The sequence below is a fragment of the Protopterus annectens genome, chromosome 10.part0, assembly GCF_019279795.1.
Source record: "Protopterus annectens isolate FY-2018-M chromosome 10.part0, PAN1.0, whole genome shotgun sequence".
In the NCBI taxonomy this organism is placed as follows: domain Eukaryota; kingdom Metazoa; phylum Chordata; order Ceratodontiformes; family Protopteridae; genus Protopterus; species Protopterus annectens.
In genome coordinates this window covers 462,347,825-462,365,994 of record NC_056744.1, presented here as the reverse complement: position 1 = coordinate 462,365,994, position 18,170 = coordinate 462,347,825, and the positions used below count along the sequence as shown (strand labels likewise).

The following is an 18,170-nucleotide window of genomic DNA, read 5'->3' as shown; positions in this document are numbered from 1 at the left end:
ACCACATACCAGACTGAGCTATAAATGATTCTGTATCACAGTATCACTGATTGTGCTGTTCAAACCTGGACTCTCTTGCCTAAAGCATTTACTTATTTTTGTACGTATGTGTGAGTGTGTGTGTATGTGTGTGTGAATATATTTATACATATATATATAAAATCTCTCTCTCTTTATATATAGATATATATATATATATATATATATATATATATATATATATATATATATATATATATATATATATAGATAGATAGATATATAAAATGTATGTGGGTCTACTTCATAACAATGAAATTTCATAATGTTGAATTTCATAATATTGAGACCATAACATCAAAAATTCAAAACACTGAAAACCCAAAACATTGAAAACTCAGAACATTGAAAGTGTGCTTCGTAACATTGAAAACTACATTGCACAAGTAAATAAGATTCCCTCCACCTACAACAACACCTAACTAACAAACACACTTTCTACTACATTTCTGCTGGGGAGCAAGCCCCCTGCACTCTCCATGTGGGGTTGCCCCCCACCCCCACCGTAAATTAAATATACCAACTCCAAGATCGCACTACAGTGGAAAAAAGTTAATTTCCTAACTTCAAGTGTCTCAGTGTATGATGATTGTGATACAGTGAGGTTAGGAAATTAACTTTTTTCCACTGTAGTACAATCTTGGAGTTGATATATTTAATTTATGGGGGTGTGGGGGTGCAGGGGGGCTTACCCCATTCAGAAACATAGTAGAGAGTGTGTTTGTTAGTTAGGTGTTGTTACATGTGGAGAGGATGTTATTTGCATATGCATATGTAGTTTTCAGTGTTATGAAGCACACTTTCAATGTTCTGAGTTTTGTCTTGGGATTTAGATGTTTTGGACTCAATGTTATGAAATTCAACATTATGAAATTTCAATGTTATGAAGTAGACCCATGTATGTATATCTGTGTGTATATAAAAATATATGTATATATGTATGTTAACCAACATGATGGACTGACCTATATTTGACCCATTTCAGACACAGCCTGAGGGTTACACTACAATGCAAGGTGAGAAGATTAAAATTAAGGTAGTGACTTAACATACACAACACATGCATCGATAGAAATTTGGTAAAAATTTAAATCTAGCTTCAGTAAAGATAATGAAACTGTGTAGTAATTCAAGCACTAATTTGTATTTAAAGATGGAGAGATGAATAGAGGTAAAGTATGTAGGTTATTCAAATGTGGTAGTACACGTTTGGCAGTATAAGCTAATATTAGAAGTAATACTATGTAAACTTTTGTGCAAATACAGAGAAGGCATTGTCAGTAGATATTAGGGTATCATTAATATTGCGCTGCTATTGGCCAGGGGGTGAAGCTGATAAAGAGTTTTCTTTTTGGTGTCAGTTATGTTCTTCTTGATTTTTATGAAACCATGTTTGTGTGAGAATGGTATAGTTTTTATGCAGTAGGCATATTAACAGAAGGTCTTCACAGTGTTTTCCAGGGTTTCCAGTTATCACTTTGGATAGTGGTGGTCATTTTTGGGATTGAGAAAAATGAATATGCAAATTTTATAAGAGAAAGTTTGGAGATCATTGAGGTTTTAATAGAAGTGTTAGCTAGTGTAATGCATATTTTGAGTAGAGATGAAGTGTGTTTCTACCAATCGATTTTCTCCCTTCATGGGTAATAAAGTTTGAACATTTTATTGCATCTACAGTAGGTGGAATTGATTTTTGCTTTTAAATTAGTGATGTCTCTCGAAGGAAAAAATGTTTTATAAGTTGTTTATTAAGTGATAGTGGGTTAGAAAGAAATTAATCCAGTTAGTTTTTATGGGGGTGTTAAAGAACATCACTTTGTTCTTTAGAATTTAGTGTGAGTTCCTTTTGTCTTGGAGTCTTTGTAATATTGTATTTTAGTAAGGGGCACTGTCATAATAGAATAAGGCATCTGCACTGAGTAGTATGTTGCTTCTAGATTGGTTAGCAATAAGTTAACAAAAAGGCTGACTAGAGTGGGACAAGGCCTGATTCTTGGTGAACATCTCCATTGATTTTCTGAGGTTTAGAGATGACACTATTTTTTTGATTGAGAAATATCTGCTTATCACGTAGTTTCTGAGCCAGTCTAGTGTGGTGGATCCAAAGTCTTAGTAGGCCAGTGAGTAAAGTAATAGTCTATGAATGACTGAATTAAGGACTTTGGAGAGACCGACAATTATAGCATGTGGCATTTGTTTTATAAGTACTCTGCCAGTTATGTAGTTCCTGATTTTATGAAACCAAGTTGATGTAAGAATGATAAGTTTGTTGTGTTGGTAGAAAAAAGTAATTAGATAGTTTTATACAGCCTTTTTCTAGGAGTTTGCCTAGGTAGAGGAGTGCCCACAGAATCCTACTGTTAGCACAATTTAGTTTGCAGTACTTTTGTGGCGAATTATTTGTACTTTCAGCCTATTTATGTTGCTTGTTCTCTTAGCCACTCATAATTGTACTGTTTTTTTTTTTTTTTTTTTACAGAATGGTGCTGTTCTCGGGGGTCCTGTAAAAACAGATGAAAATGTGAAGCGTGGAAACTGGGGAAACCAAATTGAGTTTGTACTGACCAGTGTTGGATATGCAGTAGGACTTGGTAATGTTTGGAGATTCCCATATCTCTGCTACAGAAATGGAGGCGGTGAGATCATTTTGTTAATTGTGCTCAATTGTATTATTACAGTTACACAGACTATGTTGTTTGTGCACCTGTGGTTTTAGCTAGCTGGCTGTCAGTAAATCGTCTTTTATCTTTTGTTTTATATGGTATCGCTTTTGTGTTTGCCTCTTTTCACAGATATACTTTTTTGCTCTGGCTGCTGAATATGCAAACACGACATGTCAGTTCAGTGACAGGATTTATGCAAATTATCCAAACGGTTGCTTTATTTTACACAACATTCATATAACTGTAGCAGAACAGATACTGCAGGAAAGTCTCAGAACACAGTACATCTATAATAGTACAACAACAATTTACAATGTTTGATCAACTCAAATAAATTCACAAATTTCAGTTTTAACTTATGCAACATTTCTGCATAACGGATAACATTTAATAACATAGTGCAACTTTTGCTACAAGAATCAGCATTGTATAACAACTTTTAAGCTTGCATTGCACTTTTTTGAACTGTATTTTGATTAATTGCTGCTTCATTGTTTGCTATTTTTACTGCTGTGACTGTTTTTTCTGCACTTTGAATTTCTAGGACTGCTGTATTTCATATCATAGGCTAGATTCAGATTTGCTGAATCTAGCCTGTTTGATATTACATGAGCACTAAAACCAGCCATCCTACATTAAGAAGGCCCTCCTGCACCCTTGTGGCAGAAGTGTGTAGCCCAGAATTCATCTGAGTTTGGTATTGCTGGAAAAAAGCTCAGTTTTGGGCTTTCCTATTGGTTAGTTTGTGTTAAAACTGTATAATCTTGCTTGTGTTTAAGTCCTGTATTTGCGTATAGTTGTGCACCACTCATCGGGGTTTAGTGCTGCTGTGTATAGACGCAAATGCTTAGAAACACAAATTTTCCCTTGATATTTACTAGACAACCTTCCTTAGCTCCACTGCCTCTCTGTGTGCAATGCAGCTGCACATTGCTACCCAGCGAGCAACTCAGCTGCACATTTTGAGGCGTTGACGCAGTCTTCCACCCTTAGCCCTCCACAGAATAGCCATTTTTGTTAATCTCACAAGCAAAGCCTGGTCAGTCTAGCCCATCCCCACTAGTTACTACAATATATACCTACCATAATGGATGGACAGTTTCCCAACATTTCTCCTGCCAACCTGATTGACATGGGCATCCTGAGGCAATATAGCAATTGCTCATTGCCTCATGTATACTGAAGTTCCCTGACAACCACTTGCTCCTAAAGCAAACAAATACAGTATATGAGAGACGTAACTATACCACAAAATTAGAATCAGTCCTCTCACATAACAATAAATAAGACATACAACAGGCTGTCGACACACACAACTCCCATCTCACGCAAGATAAGGTCAAGACACATAAACCCATATATGTGGAGGCATTCACTAAGAGCCTACAAAAAGACCAGAGAACGCCCAAGCGCAAGCCACATACACATACTGGTACAAGATCAGTATCCACCACTACACGTAACAACACACATATCAGTGTCTCAGCAATTAAGCCCCTAAGGTCAAACACTTCAAAACCAAATGTTCTTGTCATAGGCGACTCAGTAGTGAGACACACAGATGTCCCCTTCACCAGATTTAACAAGCAGAAGGTCACGATCAGCTGCCAGTCAGGTGCCAGGAGCCATCAAATCACGAGCGTACTAAAGTCACTCCAACAATTACCATTATGTCTCTGTCATAGTACATGTTGATGTGAATGACTTGAGATGTACCTCTCAGGATTATATGAAGAGAGACATAAACAAACTCTCAGATTACATTTCTCAGACAGGTATGTCCCTATTCCTAAGTACCATTCTGAATTTACCTAGGATGATGCCACAATACAGTCAAAAAAATGATTGATTTCAATAATTGGCTTAGTTTCTGGTGTCACTCCAGGGGGATCCAGTATGTGTCTGCCTGGGGAAACATGGTCAACAGTCCACACTGCTTTGCCAGAGATGACCTTCAGCTGTCTTCTTAAGGCTTTCAGATACTGGCAAAGATGCTTGCCAATCCCATAATGCCTTTTTTAAGCAATGTCCAAACAACAAAACTTCCAACGTAAAGAAACCCACTAAAGACAAATTCACGGTCATGCTGCCTAATGCTAGTAGCTTAAACAGTAAACTTCACTCCCTGGAAGCACTCCTCACCTTTGAAAATGCTGATGTTTGTGCAGTCACTGAGACTTGGTTCAAGGCCACTGAGAGCACCTTGGCCGTACAAGGCTACAATTCCTTTCATATGTTCAGACCCCAAAACAAGCAAGAAAGAACCAAAAGTGGAAGTGTATCCATCTTCATTAAATCCAAATACACCTTGAGACTGGTGAAGCAGGGTGACTCTCTTGTGCTACTCCAGGTCCAATTAACTATAGGTAAAATACCCTTCTACATCCTTGCAAGCTACAGGTGCCCTCAACATGACCCAGAAGAAGCACACCGCCTAGCTGGTCTTGCTAAAGTTGCTCAGTATGCAGCCAAACAACTTGGTCATGGGAGATTTCAATTAACCTTTCATCGACTGGGTGACTTACATGAGCACAAACACGATTGCTGCAAGGTTCCTGGACTTTGTTAATTCAAATTCCATGGAACAGTTAGTCCGTACCCCAACAAGGGACTCAACTGTCCTAGATCTAGTGCTCACCAACATGGGGGTTCACTGCACTAACCCCTGTGTGCTGCTCTAGCTGGTAAGGTCAGACCATAAATCTGTCTTGTTTGAAGTAAAGATCAAACCTGACACTCCCACAGCAGTAAAAAAAAACTGAAAATTTTCTCCAAAGCAAACTATTGCCTACTAAGCGATGATATAAAAAGTTTCAAAGCCCCTGCCATCATAGCCAAAAATGACTCCTATGCAGAGGAACACACAAATGCCCTATACAGCCACTTAAACAAATGCAGTCACTCTGCTGTAACTAACAGGAACAAAACCAGGTCTTCCCAAAAAAAACAAGCAACCTTGGTAGACTGTAAGTGTAAATAAGTTATACAACAAATGAAAGAAACTGATATCTAAAGAACAAGAGAGAACTTACTCAACAGAGGAAGAACACCCTCCACAGCTTGAACAAGCAAATCAGATATCTTGTTAAGTCCCCTAAGGCCAGCCACAAGTCTAAGTTAGTATCCCTAGCTAAAGACAATCATAAGGTATTCTTTAGCTATGTCCAAAACCTAAAAGGGAATGCCCGGCTATGTGCTGAACTTGTAGTGGACGGTACCACTCACACCAAACCTGAGGAAACTGCTAGTCTGCTAGATGACAGATTTGGCAATAACTTCACCCCCTGTCCTCACTAGACATACCCATAGCATTCCTGACACCTGTCCTCTACCGAGTATGTCCAAAGAACAGGTCATACAGGCACTCTCCAAGGCCAAAGACACAGCCTCTATGGGACCAGGTAACATCCCAGGCTGCTTGCTAAACAATCTACAAGATGTAGCAGAACCACTCAGCACTCTCTTTAACCATAGCCTAAGAACTGACTTTGTCCCAGCAGAGTGGAGAACAACAACAGTAATCCATTTGCACAAAGGGAGTCCATCAGCTGACCCTGGGAACTATCGACCCATTAATCTAACCAACCTTATCTGCATGCCTACGAAAAGAATCATCATGGACCTTACATAGGTGACCTTTAAACTCTTGACCAGACCCAGTTTGGTTTTATCAAGGGTACTTATTAAACTTAGTGACTTCCTTGAGAATGTCACCAAAGCCCTGGATAAGGGCAAAAGATGGATTAAAACTTAACACAAAAAAATGACTTATTATCCCCTGTGGCAAAGAAGTAGCCCTTGCAAATTATGATATAGATAGCGTCCCTCTAAGCTTGAACTCAGTGGTGTGAGACTTGGGAACACAGGTTGATAGCAATCTAAACTTCTATCACCATGTGTCTGTAGTGGTAAGAAAAGCATTCTACATTGTGCATCTCATAAAAAAAGGTACTGCATCCAAGACCAGGGACATTGCAGCTCTGCTGTACTCGACCCTTATCAGACCACAAACTGAGTATAATGCTTCCTTCTGTATTTACCTCACCAAACACCTGGAGCAACTGGAGAGACCACAGAGATTTCTAACCAAGAGAATCCAGGGCCTCCAAACACTGCATACATGGAAAGAGTGAAGCCGTCACTGTTCTCTGTATCATGCAGGCTACTGAGAAACAACCTGTACATGGCCTACAGACCTGTCTCGAACCCTACCATAATGGAAATGCTGTACATCTGCAAATCAAATGGGGCAAGAGTAACTCGCACCAGGGATCTCAACCTAGCCTGTGACATTAACAACTTGCTGGAGAGACAGATATATTTCCCAGCAATTGCTGCTTCTTTGCAAGAGCAACCTTGACAACTGGATGGGTGGCACCTCTGTCCCTCATGGACAGGGACAGTTGGTGCTGATCACAAAATCGCACTGCTGACAATGACTATCTAACTAGGTCAATAAGGGTTTCTACACTGCTAGACTTGGGCCATTAGCCAAGTAGCCTACTATGAACCTCAGAACATTTTATCACTCTCAACAGACTGAGTTCAGGAAATATGTGCAAAGAGATGTCCTTCTAAATTACATCCTTACAACATTTTTTGTTGGTTTGTTTTGATGGATGAACATTTACAAATATTTTTTTTTGGAATGCTGGAGTGTTTGTTCATGAGAGAGCCATTTTATCCCCTCAGATTTAAGATTCCCTGATTTAACATAGACACTGTGTAGAAAGGAAGTCAAAAATGTCTGAAAAAAATCTATTTAACTCTACGTCACTGTTCCTTTTTTATGCCTTAATTTTTTTGTTCTTTGGACAGGCAGTATGGGGAAATGAATGCTGTAGAATCAGTGTTTTAGGACCTATTGATACAACCTGTAGTCCTTAATTTTAACCTCTTCCTCCTCAAAAACTGGTATTATTGTGATAAGTACCACTTTAATACTATTAAAAAATTATTACTTTTGATACTGAACAGGACAGGCTTAGGAAAGGCCTACTGTGATGCAGAAGCTGTAAGTCATCATGATGCTACATCTCAGACTTCCAATTCATTGACCACTGAACCACTACAGTTTTCTTAAGGCAGTGGACATAGCATAGAGAGAAGTCTCACTGGGGAAGCCGTATACAAATGCAGCAGTCCACGGCAAGGGCTAATGCTAATTAGCCATGTGCTGTCCCACAGAAGTAGTGGTGGCTATGGATTAACCCAGAAGAAAGAGATTCAGAGATTGAGACCTCTGAGTTATTTTTCCCACAGAGAAGAAAATTTGTATACCATTTTTGACAGCATACACTGATTCTTCCCTGTGGAACAACTTACAGCTTAAACTGCGAGTACAGGTAACTTTGAGGATCTCTGAGGGTATGTGTTTGGCTGAGTGGATATATGTGTGTGTGTGTGTGTGTGTGTGTGTGTGTGTGTGTGTGTGTGTGTGTGTGTGTGTGTGTTTGGTTGCAGTATGACAGCTAAGTGTAAGAGCACCAAGTTTGTGCAGTGTGCAGACAGCCTGGGTGCAATGTGTTAGGTTAGGGGCCATGAGCACATGATCAGCATTAGTGCAGTGTAAGCATTTATTTCCATACTGGCATTCCTGAATGTAGGTATGGAAATGAAATTGTTGTCAGGATTAAAACACTTGCTTTAGCCCTTCATGTGTGGTATTGGTTGCAACAAGTAACTTGCTACAGTTTTTAAAAGCAGAATGGACTCAGAATTTAAGGAGAATGTACGTTCCAGCTAGGAATCGTCTGTCAATATAATCGCTTGATTCCACACTAAGGACTCGTCTGACAGTCAACTAGCTGCAGGTGTTGTGGAAATCTAAGCAACAATATGTAAATGTTTTGTGTTTTTAACATATTTTCTGTCCTTCTATCTCCTAGGTGCTTTCATGTTCCCTTATTTTATTATGCTCGTGTTCTGTGGGATTCCACTCTTCTTCATGGAACTTTCCTTTGGTCAGTTTGCCAGCCTGGGCTGTCTTGGTGTCTGGAAGATTAGCCCACTGTTTAAAGGTAGGATATAATATAAAAAATAGATGGTATAGAAAATAGAACTGAATTTTAATATCACTTAATTAAAGCATCGACATCTGGTTAAAAGAAACCTTGATTGATATTAACTCGTCCTCTCCAACGGAGCTTTGGAAATTTGCACTGTAACTTGAGTAGTGCAGATCAAATTATGTCCTGACATTTCAAACAAAATTCATATTGCTGGAGCCATAGGTGTTACTAAAGATGTGTAAATGGCAAACTCTTCAGCACAAACTTATTTGTTAACCAGATAAGCCCACTGTATCATACCTCTCAACCTCTTAGAGCAAGTAACCTGGACAAAGCCATAAATAAAAGTGGGACAAAGGCCCAAAAATAGGGACAATTTCATGTTGCTCTTACAAACTTAGAAAGTTGAATAACAGGTTTTGCATTAACGTGAATTTTCTGAAGGATATGAAGTCTGAAACTCAAATGTCTGTCATTATTTTTGAACTTCAATCTTTAATGATTTACAACTAATTTGCCAGAAAACCACAACTGTATGAAAAAACGGATCAAAAATATGAGGCCAAAATCTGGACATTCTGCAAAAATCTGTACAGTTGAGAGGTATGCACTGTATACAAGTGTCCCTTTTCAGGGATGACATAAGAGCAACATATGGCTAAGTAACTTGCTCAGTCACAGTTTGGAAGGGGAAGCTGATATAACGAAACCCATCACTACATACCCTTATTTACTTTGCTTATGGGTTATATGGATCCAGTGTCAACTTACTGCAAAGCAATGTACAGAAAGTCATAATATTGATGATACAAAACTGAAACGTCAAAAATGCTGGAGTATTAAAACAATGAAATCAAAATACCTACTCTGTTACATGTGCACTCTGCCCCCGCCAGAACACATGATAGTCTTAATTTCTGAGTTTCACTAAAAGAGTCATGATTTTGTTTGTAGACTGGCTATGTACTAGCACACTGCACATATGTAGTGCATTCATGCTATTAGTAGATATTTTCAACATTGTATATATTCAACATTTTGACATTTCTTGATTTTGAATCCAGTATTATGACTTCCAGTATACCACTATTCATTACGTTGTCATGTACCCACATTATTATGCGAGATAGATTTGCTAAGCAACTGCATTGGACTGTAATTGTTCCTTTTAATCACAGTTAAATATTGTATTTCAAGAATAAAATCTTTCTTTCCAGTTAACTCATTACAATTGAGTGGCATTTCCAGGTGTTTCTGCAGTTACATTCTACTGACGCTTCTAGATATTAAATATTACTTGTTCATACAGTGCAATAAAAAAGTATTTTCCCCCTTCCTGATTTCTTATTTTTTCCATGTTTGTCACTTAAATGTTCAGATCTTCAAACAAATTTAACTATTAGACAAATATTAGACAAAGATAACCCAAGTAAACACAAAATGCAGTTTTTAAGTGATGATATTATTTAATAAGGAAAAGCTATCCAAACCTACATGGCCCTGTGTGTAAAAGTAATTGCCCCTCTTGTTAAATCATGAAGTAACTGTGGTTAATCACATTTTTGGGAAAGCTGAGTTCAATTTCACTAGCCACACCCAGGCCTGATTACTGCCAGACCTGTTGAATCAAGAGATCACTTAAATAGAACCTGTCAGACAAAGGGAAGTTGGCCAAAAGATCCCAAAAAGGAAGACATCATTCCGCAATCTAAAGAAATTCTGGAACAGATGAGAAACAAAGTAATTGACATCTATAGGTTCATAGGTTCATAGGTTGATACTAGGCTATCGGCCCTAGGGCCTATACAAGCCTAGCCATAACAATTCCCTGGCTATTTTTTCCCACACTATTTACTTCTCTGGACCCCTGTCTAGCAGGGCGACTGACGTGATCCCCGGGGTGAATTTCCTTTCGCCCATCCAATCATCAAGGTTCCTTTTGAAGAGGGCCAAAGAGGCACTCTGTTTGACATGTATGGGCAGTCTATTACAGAGTTTGGGGTGTCTCTGGGTCAGGAACCTATCCCTCCAGCATGTTTTGTTTATTGCGATGACAATATTTAGATCCCTGCAGCGTGTGGCTCTGAGGGATTGGGATTTCTGCAAGTGTAGCATGTCCAACAGCTCTGGGTTTGACATGGCCTTGTATGTTAAACAGAGATCGCCTCTGAGTAGACGATATGTGACAGAGTATAGCTGGAGTTTTTTAAGCCGGTCAGCATAGGGCATCTGCTTTAGGCCTGTGATTCTTTTAGTGAGGTATTTCTGCGGCCTTTCCAGTTGTTGCAGATGTCTTGAGAGGTACATACCAAATGGGGTGTTGTATCAGTCTGGAAAAGGTTACAAAGCCATTTCTAAGGCTTTGGGACTCCAGCAAACTATGGTGAGAGCCATTATCCACAAATAGAAAAAACATGGAACAGTGGTGAACCTTCCCAGGAGTGGCCGGCCTACAGAAATTACCCCAGGGGCACAGCAATGACTCATCCAAGAGGTCACAATAGAACCCAGAACAACATCTAAAGAATTGCAGACCTTGCTTGCCTCAGTTAAGGTCAGTGTTCATGACTCAACCATAAGAAAGAGACTGGGCAAAAATGGCATGCATGACAGAGTTCCAAGGCGAAAACCACTGCTGACCAAAAAGATTATAAAGGCTCGTCTTACTTTTGCCAAAAAACATCTTGATGATCCCCAAGACTTTTGGGAAAATATTCTGTGGACTGACGAAAAAAAGTTGAACTTTTTGGGAGGTGTGCGTACCGTTACATATGGCATTAAACTAACACAGCATTTCAGAAAAAGAACATCATGCCAACAGTCAAACATGGTTATGGTAGTGATAGTTTGGGGCTGCTTCTGGACTTGGACAATTTGCTGTGATTGATGGAACCATGAATTCTGCTGTCTACCAAAAAATCCTGAAGGAGAATGTCCAGCCATCAGTTCGTGACCTCAAGCTGAAGCTCACTTGGCTTCTGCAGCAGGACAATGATCCATAACACACCAGCAAGTCCACCTCTGAATGGCTTAAAAAAAACAAAATAAAGGTTTTGGATTGGCCTAGTCAAAGTCCGGACTTGAATCCAATTCAGATGCTGTGGCATGACCTTAAAAAGGCGGTTCATGCTCGGAAAACCTCCACTATGGCTGAATTAAAACAATTTTTCAAAGAAGAGTGGGCCAAAATTCCTCAACAGCGATGTGAAAGACTCATTGCCAGTTATTGCAAATGCTTGATTGCAGTGGTTGCCGCTAAGGGTGGCGCCACCAGTTATTAGGTTTAGGAGACAATTACTTTTTCACATAGGGCCATGTAGGTTTGGATAGTGTTTTTTTCATTAATAAATAAAATCATCACTTAAAAACTGCATTTTGTGTTTACTTGAGTTATCTTTGTCTAATATTTACATTTGTTTGGTGATCTGAAACATTTAAGTGTGACAAACATGCAAAAAAATAAGAAATCAGGAAGGGGGCAAATACTTTTTCATTGCACTGTATTTGCATTAATAATTCCAAAACAATGCTACATACAAAGTATTACAAGATTTTGTCTTAAAGCTTACACAATGTCAAACATAACTGTATTGATATCTGACCTCAGTCTAGTACAGATAATGATATATTAATTTTTGTTCATATAACATTTATTCATAATGTCACAAATTTCATGTTTTTCTAAATATCTCAACAACCAGGTAGCACAGAAAAAAACTGCTTAGCCTCGTATGAAAACTCTCAACTGGATGAACAAAATGCTGCTGACAGTATGTCTTTTGAGTAGTTGCTGAGATTTTGTAAGCTGTTTGCAAAAATTACAAACGTAATGGTTACTGTGTTTGTTTTGACTTATAAAATCCAATTTAAGACCTAGAACCTAAAGAATGCCTCCACTATAAAAATAGTTTTCAGGAGTAACCCATTGTTAATAAAAATAAAATGAAAACTCGAGCAAAGCTAGAAGTTCCACTGAGTGACCTCCCAAACCTCTTGTGTCAGAGGCACATGGGATATATGCAAATGATCCTTATGAACATCAGGTGTTTCAGTTAATTGGCAATTCTGAATGCCCATGACTTGTTTCATCATTTTAATGGACAATTTCAGGCCAATAAAGCCAAACCCCACTAGCTATGGATATGCATATTTCAGCCTTGTTATGACCTCAACAGCATAACACAAGCAAAGTGTTTGACTAAGCATTAGAAACACAGGGCTGTTTTGCTCAGCTGATGTCCATTATCATTAGGGTCACTGCAAAAATATCCCAAACAACAAACTAAAACAATAAGTGAGAAGGTCACTGAAACCCAATCAGTAAAAACAAAATAAAAACTCCAGCAAAGCTAGAACTTCCACTGAGTGACTTCCCAAACCTCTTGTGTCAGAGGCACATGGGATATATGCAAATGATCCTTATGAACATCAGGTGTTTCAGCTAATTGGCAATTCTGAATGCCCATGACTTGTTTATATCCTTGACCATGACTTGCATATATCCCATGTGCCTCTGACATAAGAGGTTTGGGAGTAACCCATTGTGAAAAATGTTGCTTCTTTGTTGGGGGCTATGGTGCTTTTTCTTCTAACAAAATCAAATGGATTTGAAGCTTCTAACTAAACTGTGCAGAAAGTTATTGGTGTGCAGGATTATTTCCTGACATTCCCCTATGAACGATCAGTTAATCATCATTTGCAAAATACTGTTTAATCACAGCTGATTGAGAATGTTTCCTGTACAACCCACCCACAATGGTAAAATAAGTGTGCTGGATGGAGTAAGTGTCTCTGTATCCCACTTTTATATGCTGACTACTATTGCACAACACTGGGGAAAGGAGATACTCCCTAAGCAGTCTTAGAATTCATGTGCACAAATATAGATTCACAAACATTACCAAGAAATCCAGCTCACTGAAAACAAAGCCCATTTATTTTATTGACATAACATCGAAAATTCAATCATTTGTCTTCTAAGAAATCCACAAGATCTCAGCAACAGCTGTAAACTGCAAACCAGTTTTAATTTTAGGCACCTTCCTCAGTGCAAAAAGAGAAGCTGTTCTGAAAAGCATGCAGTGGTATTGCACAGGAAGAGATTCTACTTTGCCTAAAAGTATAGCCTTCCAGTCTGCAGTAAAAGATGACTATAGCCAGCCGTGTTGAGGCAATTAGAACCCAATCACTGACCATTTGTAGGGAAACCATTGCCAGTATGTGATATATTCTTAGGAGATACCTAGCCGAAATGGGAAGAATTGAAGACTAAGGCAGCAAGCATATTACTGCCTTGTGAAACTCTCTGATACACTAAATAATTCAGTGACTTTTATTTTTGACAGCAAGGTGGGATGTTAGCTGAAAAGCTGACTCACAGGATGTCATAAGAGAGTTTGAAAAAGAAAACAGTAGACAAAAAAGTGACTTTTCAGGGAAGTGTAGGACTTCATCTACATGTGTATTTTGTTAAGAAACCTTGAAGAAGAATGGCTTCATGCTTTTTTTTTTTTAATTTAGGATGACTGCATTTGTGCTGATATTAATAGGATTCTTTAGCTGATTGTCCATAATGCACCCTTTATGGTTATTCGTAATAGTTGTGCAGTATATACTATACACATGGTTCGCCTAATTATGTCTAAGTAGTTGGTTATTTCTGTAAGATATGTGGTCATTAAATGTTTTTTTTTATCCACATTTACTGACTGAATCATTAAAGTATTACCAACACGTCAAATGCTGCTACCAAGGGATTAAAGTACAGGGGGAGGCATAGTATCTGGAAGAATATGATTGCTGTTGCTGTCTAACATTAGAACATGTTATACAAAAAATACTGTAAAATGTAACAAAATGTAGACATATTGTAGCGGTTTCATCTGTCTCCCTGTTATTTATGAGTTTGCTCCCTTAGCTGTCTTGTGTGTTTATGAGCTGTATTTGTATAATGAATATGGTATCATATACCATGGGGCTAAATGCATGCACTGTCAGATTCATGTTTATTCAACAAAGGCTGTTTCAGCAAACACAAAAAAATTTAAAAAATGGTTACCGATGCTACCTTCAGTGAACTTCCAAGGAAAGTTTTTTGTTTTTTTTTTTTGCAGGGAGACAAGCTCCCTTGCACCCCCCAGACCCACCATACTTACATATACTAATTCCAAGGTTGCAAACAGTGGAAAAAGAGGCAAACTCCACTGTTAACAAATGTGATTCAGGTAAAGGTACTTTGATCATTTTATGTTTGCTGAAACGGGTCTACATTATAACATCAAAGTCTAAAAACAGCGAATGTTATAATATCGACCCCATTCAATCGAAACACCAGAAAACCGAACACAGTCAGAATAGCAAATTTTTTCCCAGGGAAAAAATTTGCTGTTCCAACCAATATACACAACTCCAGCACACCAAAATAAATAATCCACACACATACACTTCATGAAACCCTACACTAAACCAGACCTGCACTACTAGCTAACCACTTACCTTAACCCAACCCTAACCCTAAGGTCCCTAACTATCACAGACTCACCTTACCCACTCCCTAACCCTAACTCACCTACCCCACCCTAACCCTCACGTCCACACAATCACACATTTACCTGACCCGCGACCTAACCATAACTCACCTAACCCAAGTCCAATCGCACACTCACTTTCATTCGCACACTTACCTTAACCCGGTCCATAACCTTCGCTCCACAGTTGAGGAAATAGCAAAGCTGCAGAAACGGCCCACTGAATACTTTCCCTAGGAAAGTATTCGGTGTTCTGCGGCTTCACTATTTCAAGCGTTCGCTCTACTGGGTTCGATATTATAACATTCAAAGTTGTTGAACTTCGATGTTGTTATAATATAGACCCTGCTGAAACTACCTTTGGTGACCTCACACATTCCCGCTAATTAATCACCTTACAATATCACTGTTTCCCATTAGAATACTGTGATGAAAAGTGGCAAATTCCGTGCTTTTTTTCTATGTAGCCATGTATATGGCTTCAAATGTGAAGACAAGTCATTAGAAATATGATTTATTGAAAATAAGAGAACTCGTCTGATTTTGTTCATTTTGCTGCTTGTTACATTAGTTATGGGGCTGCATCACAGTACCCCCCCCACTGTACCAAAACAAGTAAAAATTTAGGTATGCAGTTTTCTCTCTTATAGTTTTTATGAGCTGTCCCTATTCCAACATCAGAATTAAAAAAGTCCAAAAAACTAATACAAGACAGTAAGTTAGCATTTAGCACTTTTCTGTGTATATTTATTGACTAAAAGACTAATGAAAAAATGCAAACAATTAAACCTACTGTACTTCTAAGTGAAACTCCCACCCACTAATTATAATTTTCACTGCTATAGGCATGAGGCAGAGTGAATGAAGAAAAAAGACTGCGCGGCCAAACACTGGCCAAAACCCTTTGTGATGTAGTCAACCTTCTGTGCAGTCTCCTCATGTTTCATTGGTCAGGAACACTCCTTTAGTTAGACAGGAAATAAGTTCTTGTCATTTGTCAGGAGACAGTATAGGAGATGTCAGCAAAAGTGCTGTCTGACAGCCACAATGAGGGTGTGTCTTCAAAGTCAAGCTCAGTATCCCACATAGAGGTGCAGACCAAAGACCAGCCTATTGGACTTTGTGCAATGGTTCATAGGTCGATAGGTGTTTCGTAGGCTAATGACCACAAGGGCTTTTTAAGCCTAGCCATGCATCCCAAATCTCTGACAAGTTCTGATACCCTTGATAAGTGTAAGTATGGGCCTTGGAGATGAACCATTTACAGGTTACCTGTGTCCATTAAAACCAGAAATGAATTTCCAATTTCCCATCCAACTGTCCAAGTTGCACTTGAATTGGGATAGGGAGGAACTCTGCTTCACATGCATGGGGATCCTTTCCATAAACAGGGTAGTCTCTGGGATACATACCTCTCTCTCCAGCAGGTCTTATTTATATCATAGGCAAGGTTTAAGTCTTTAGAACGGGTAATTCTGGTACTGTTTGTTTTGTGGATACACAGGAGGTCCATCAGAGTGGGGTCTGACAATGCCCTGTATGCCAGGCATAGATCTCCCCTCAAAAGCCTGCCTGTAGGAGACAGAATACAGGGTCTTGAGGCTCTCTGCATAGGATATTTTACTTATGCCCTGTATTCCTTTAGTCAGGAACCTCTGTGGACATTCCAGTTGTTGGATATGCCTGGTTAGGTGCATATCAAATGGGGCATTGTACTCAGTGATAGGTCTGATGAATGCCAAATACAGTGGAATAATGACTTTCTTGGACTTAGATGCCATACCTTTGTTTATAAGTTGCACAACATAGAATGATTTCCTCACCCCTGTAGACACATGATGGTCAAAGGCTAGATTACTATGTATGTGTGTCCCTAAGTCCCTGACTACTAGGTCAACTCTAAGGGATGTGTTGGCAATAAAATAGTTACCAGGGATGGATGACTTCCCAAAGGATACTATTATGCATTGCTTGGCATTTAGTTTTAGCCCATGGCTCTGACACCAGTTGTTTGCCTATGTCAGCCCTCGTGGAGAACATTTGTGTCAGTGTGAGATTCAATGACAGCTCCTAATTTGCAATCATCTGCAAATGTAGTCAGCCAGAGACCACTGACATTGGTCTTGACTTCCAAGAAGTAATTTCCAAAAAGGAGTGGTCCAAGGACTGATCCTTGATGGACTTCACTTGTGACTGGCCTCTTTGTAGAGGTGGACTCCCACTCTAACTTCCTGGGTCCTGTCTCTGAGCCAGTTGGCTATCCACCGGGTGACATATGGGTTTGTACCCAACTCTTGAGTTTGTCAACAATGCTCGAGTGGGGTATTGTGTCACATGCCTTGGCCAGGTCAAGGTAGGCAGTGTGAACAATTTTGCCCTCATCCATTGCTTCATTGACCTTCTCAAAGAAGTCTACAAGGTTGAGAAGATATTATCTGCCCTTGAAGAAACCAAACTGGGTTGGGTCTAGTGTCTTTTGAGTTCTGTCACAACAGCTCTGTGGTACATCTCATTCCTAAGGTAACTTCTTCTTTCAGCTCCACCAAGACGAAGCCTTCCCTGAGTAGACTTGATAGGTCATCCACTGTTCCTTCTCCTGATAGGTCCAGGATTTTCTTTTGAACATTAGAAGTCACAGTACTGTTTATCTCCTAGTGAGATGTAACTGGTAAGATGTGGGCTCTGCACAGATATTTCATGGTCCAGTGCTATCTTGTACTATGGACTCATCACCTGACCCCTACTTCCAGATTACCACTCATGCCCTATCTGAGGTATCTAGTGAAGATGGACTTCTCACTTCTGGACGTAGCTTGAGGAGAATTTTTTCAGCCCCAACTGAATCCATCTTGTTCTAGAATTTGAAGGAGGACACACACTTTGCTATGTTTAAAAAAAGGACAGTGATGCATGTCTTTCATATAGATCTC

At 39.1% G+C, this 18,170-nt stretch overlaps 1 protein-coding gene across 4 annotated transcripts in view; it reads left to right on the top strand.

The window, feature by feature from the left end:
* Positions 1-18,170, top strand: part of SLC6A9 (solute carrier family 6 member 9) — a 1,267,030-nt gene that overhangs the window by 1,039,315 nt on the left and 209,545 nt on the right. For all 4 annotated transcript variants that reach the window (XM_044085361.1, XM_044085363.1, XM_044085360.1 and 1 more), the window contains 2 exons: positions 2,519-2,675; positions 8,591-8,722. In XM_044085361.1, coding sequence (XP_043941296.1) covers positions 2,519-2,675; positions 8,591-8,722 — 289 coding nt within the window. The remainder of the gene's footprint in view (positions 1-2,518; positions 2,676-8,590; positions 8,723-18,170) is intronic.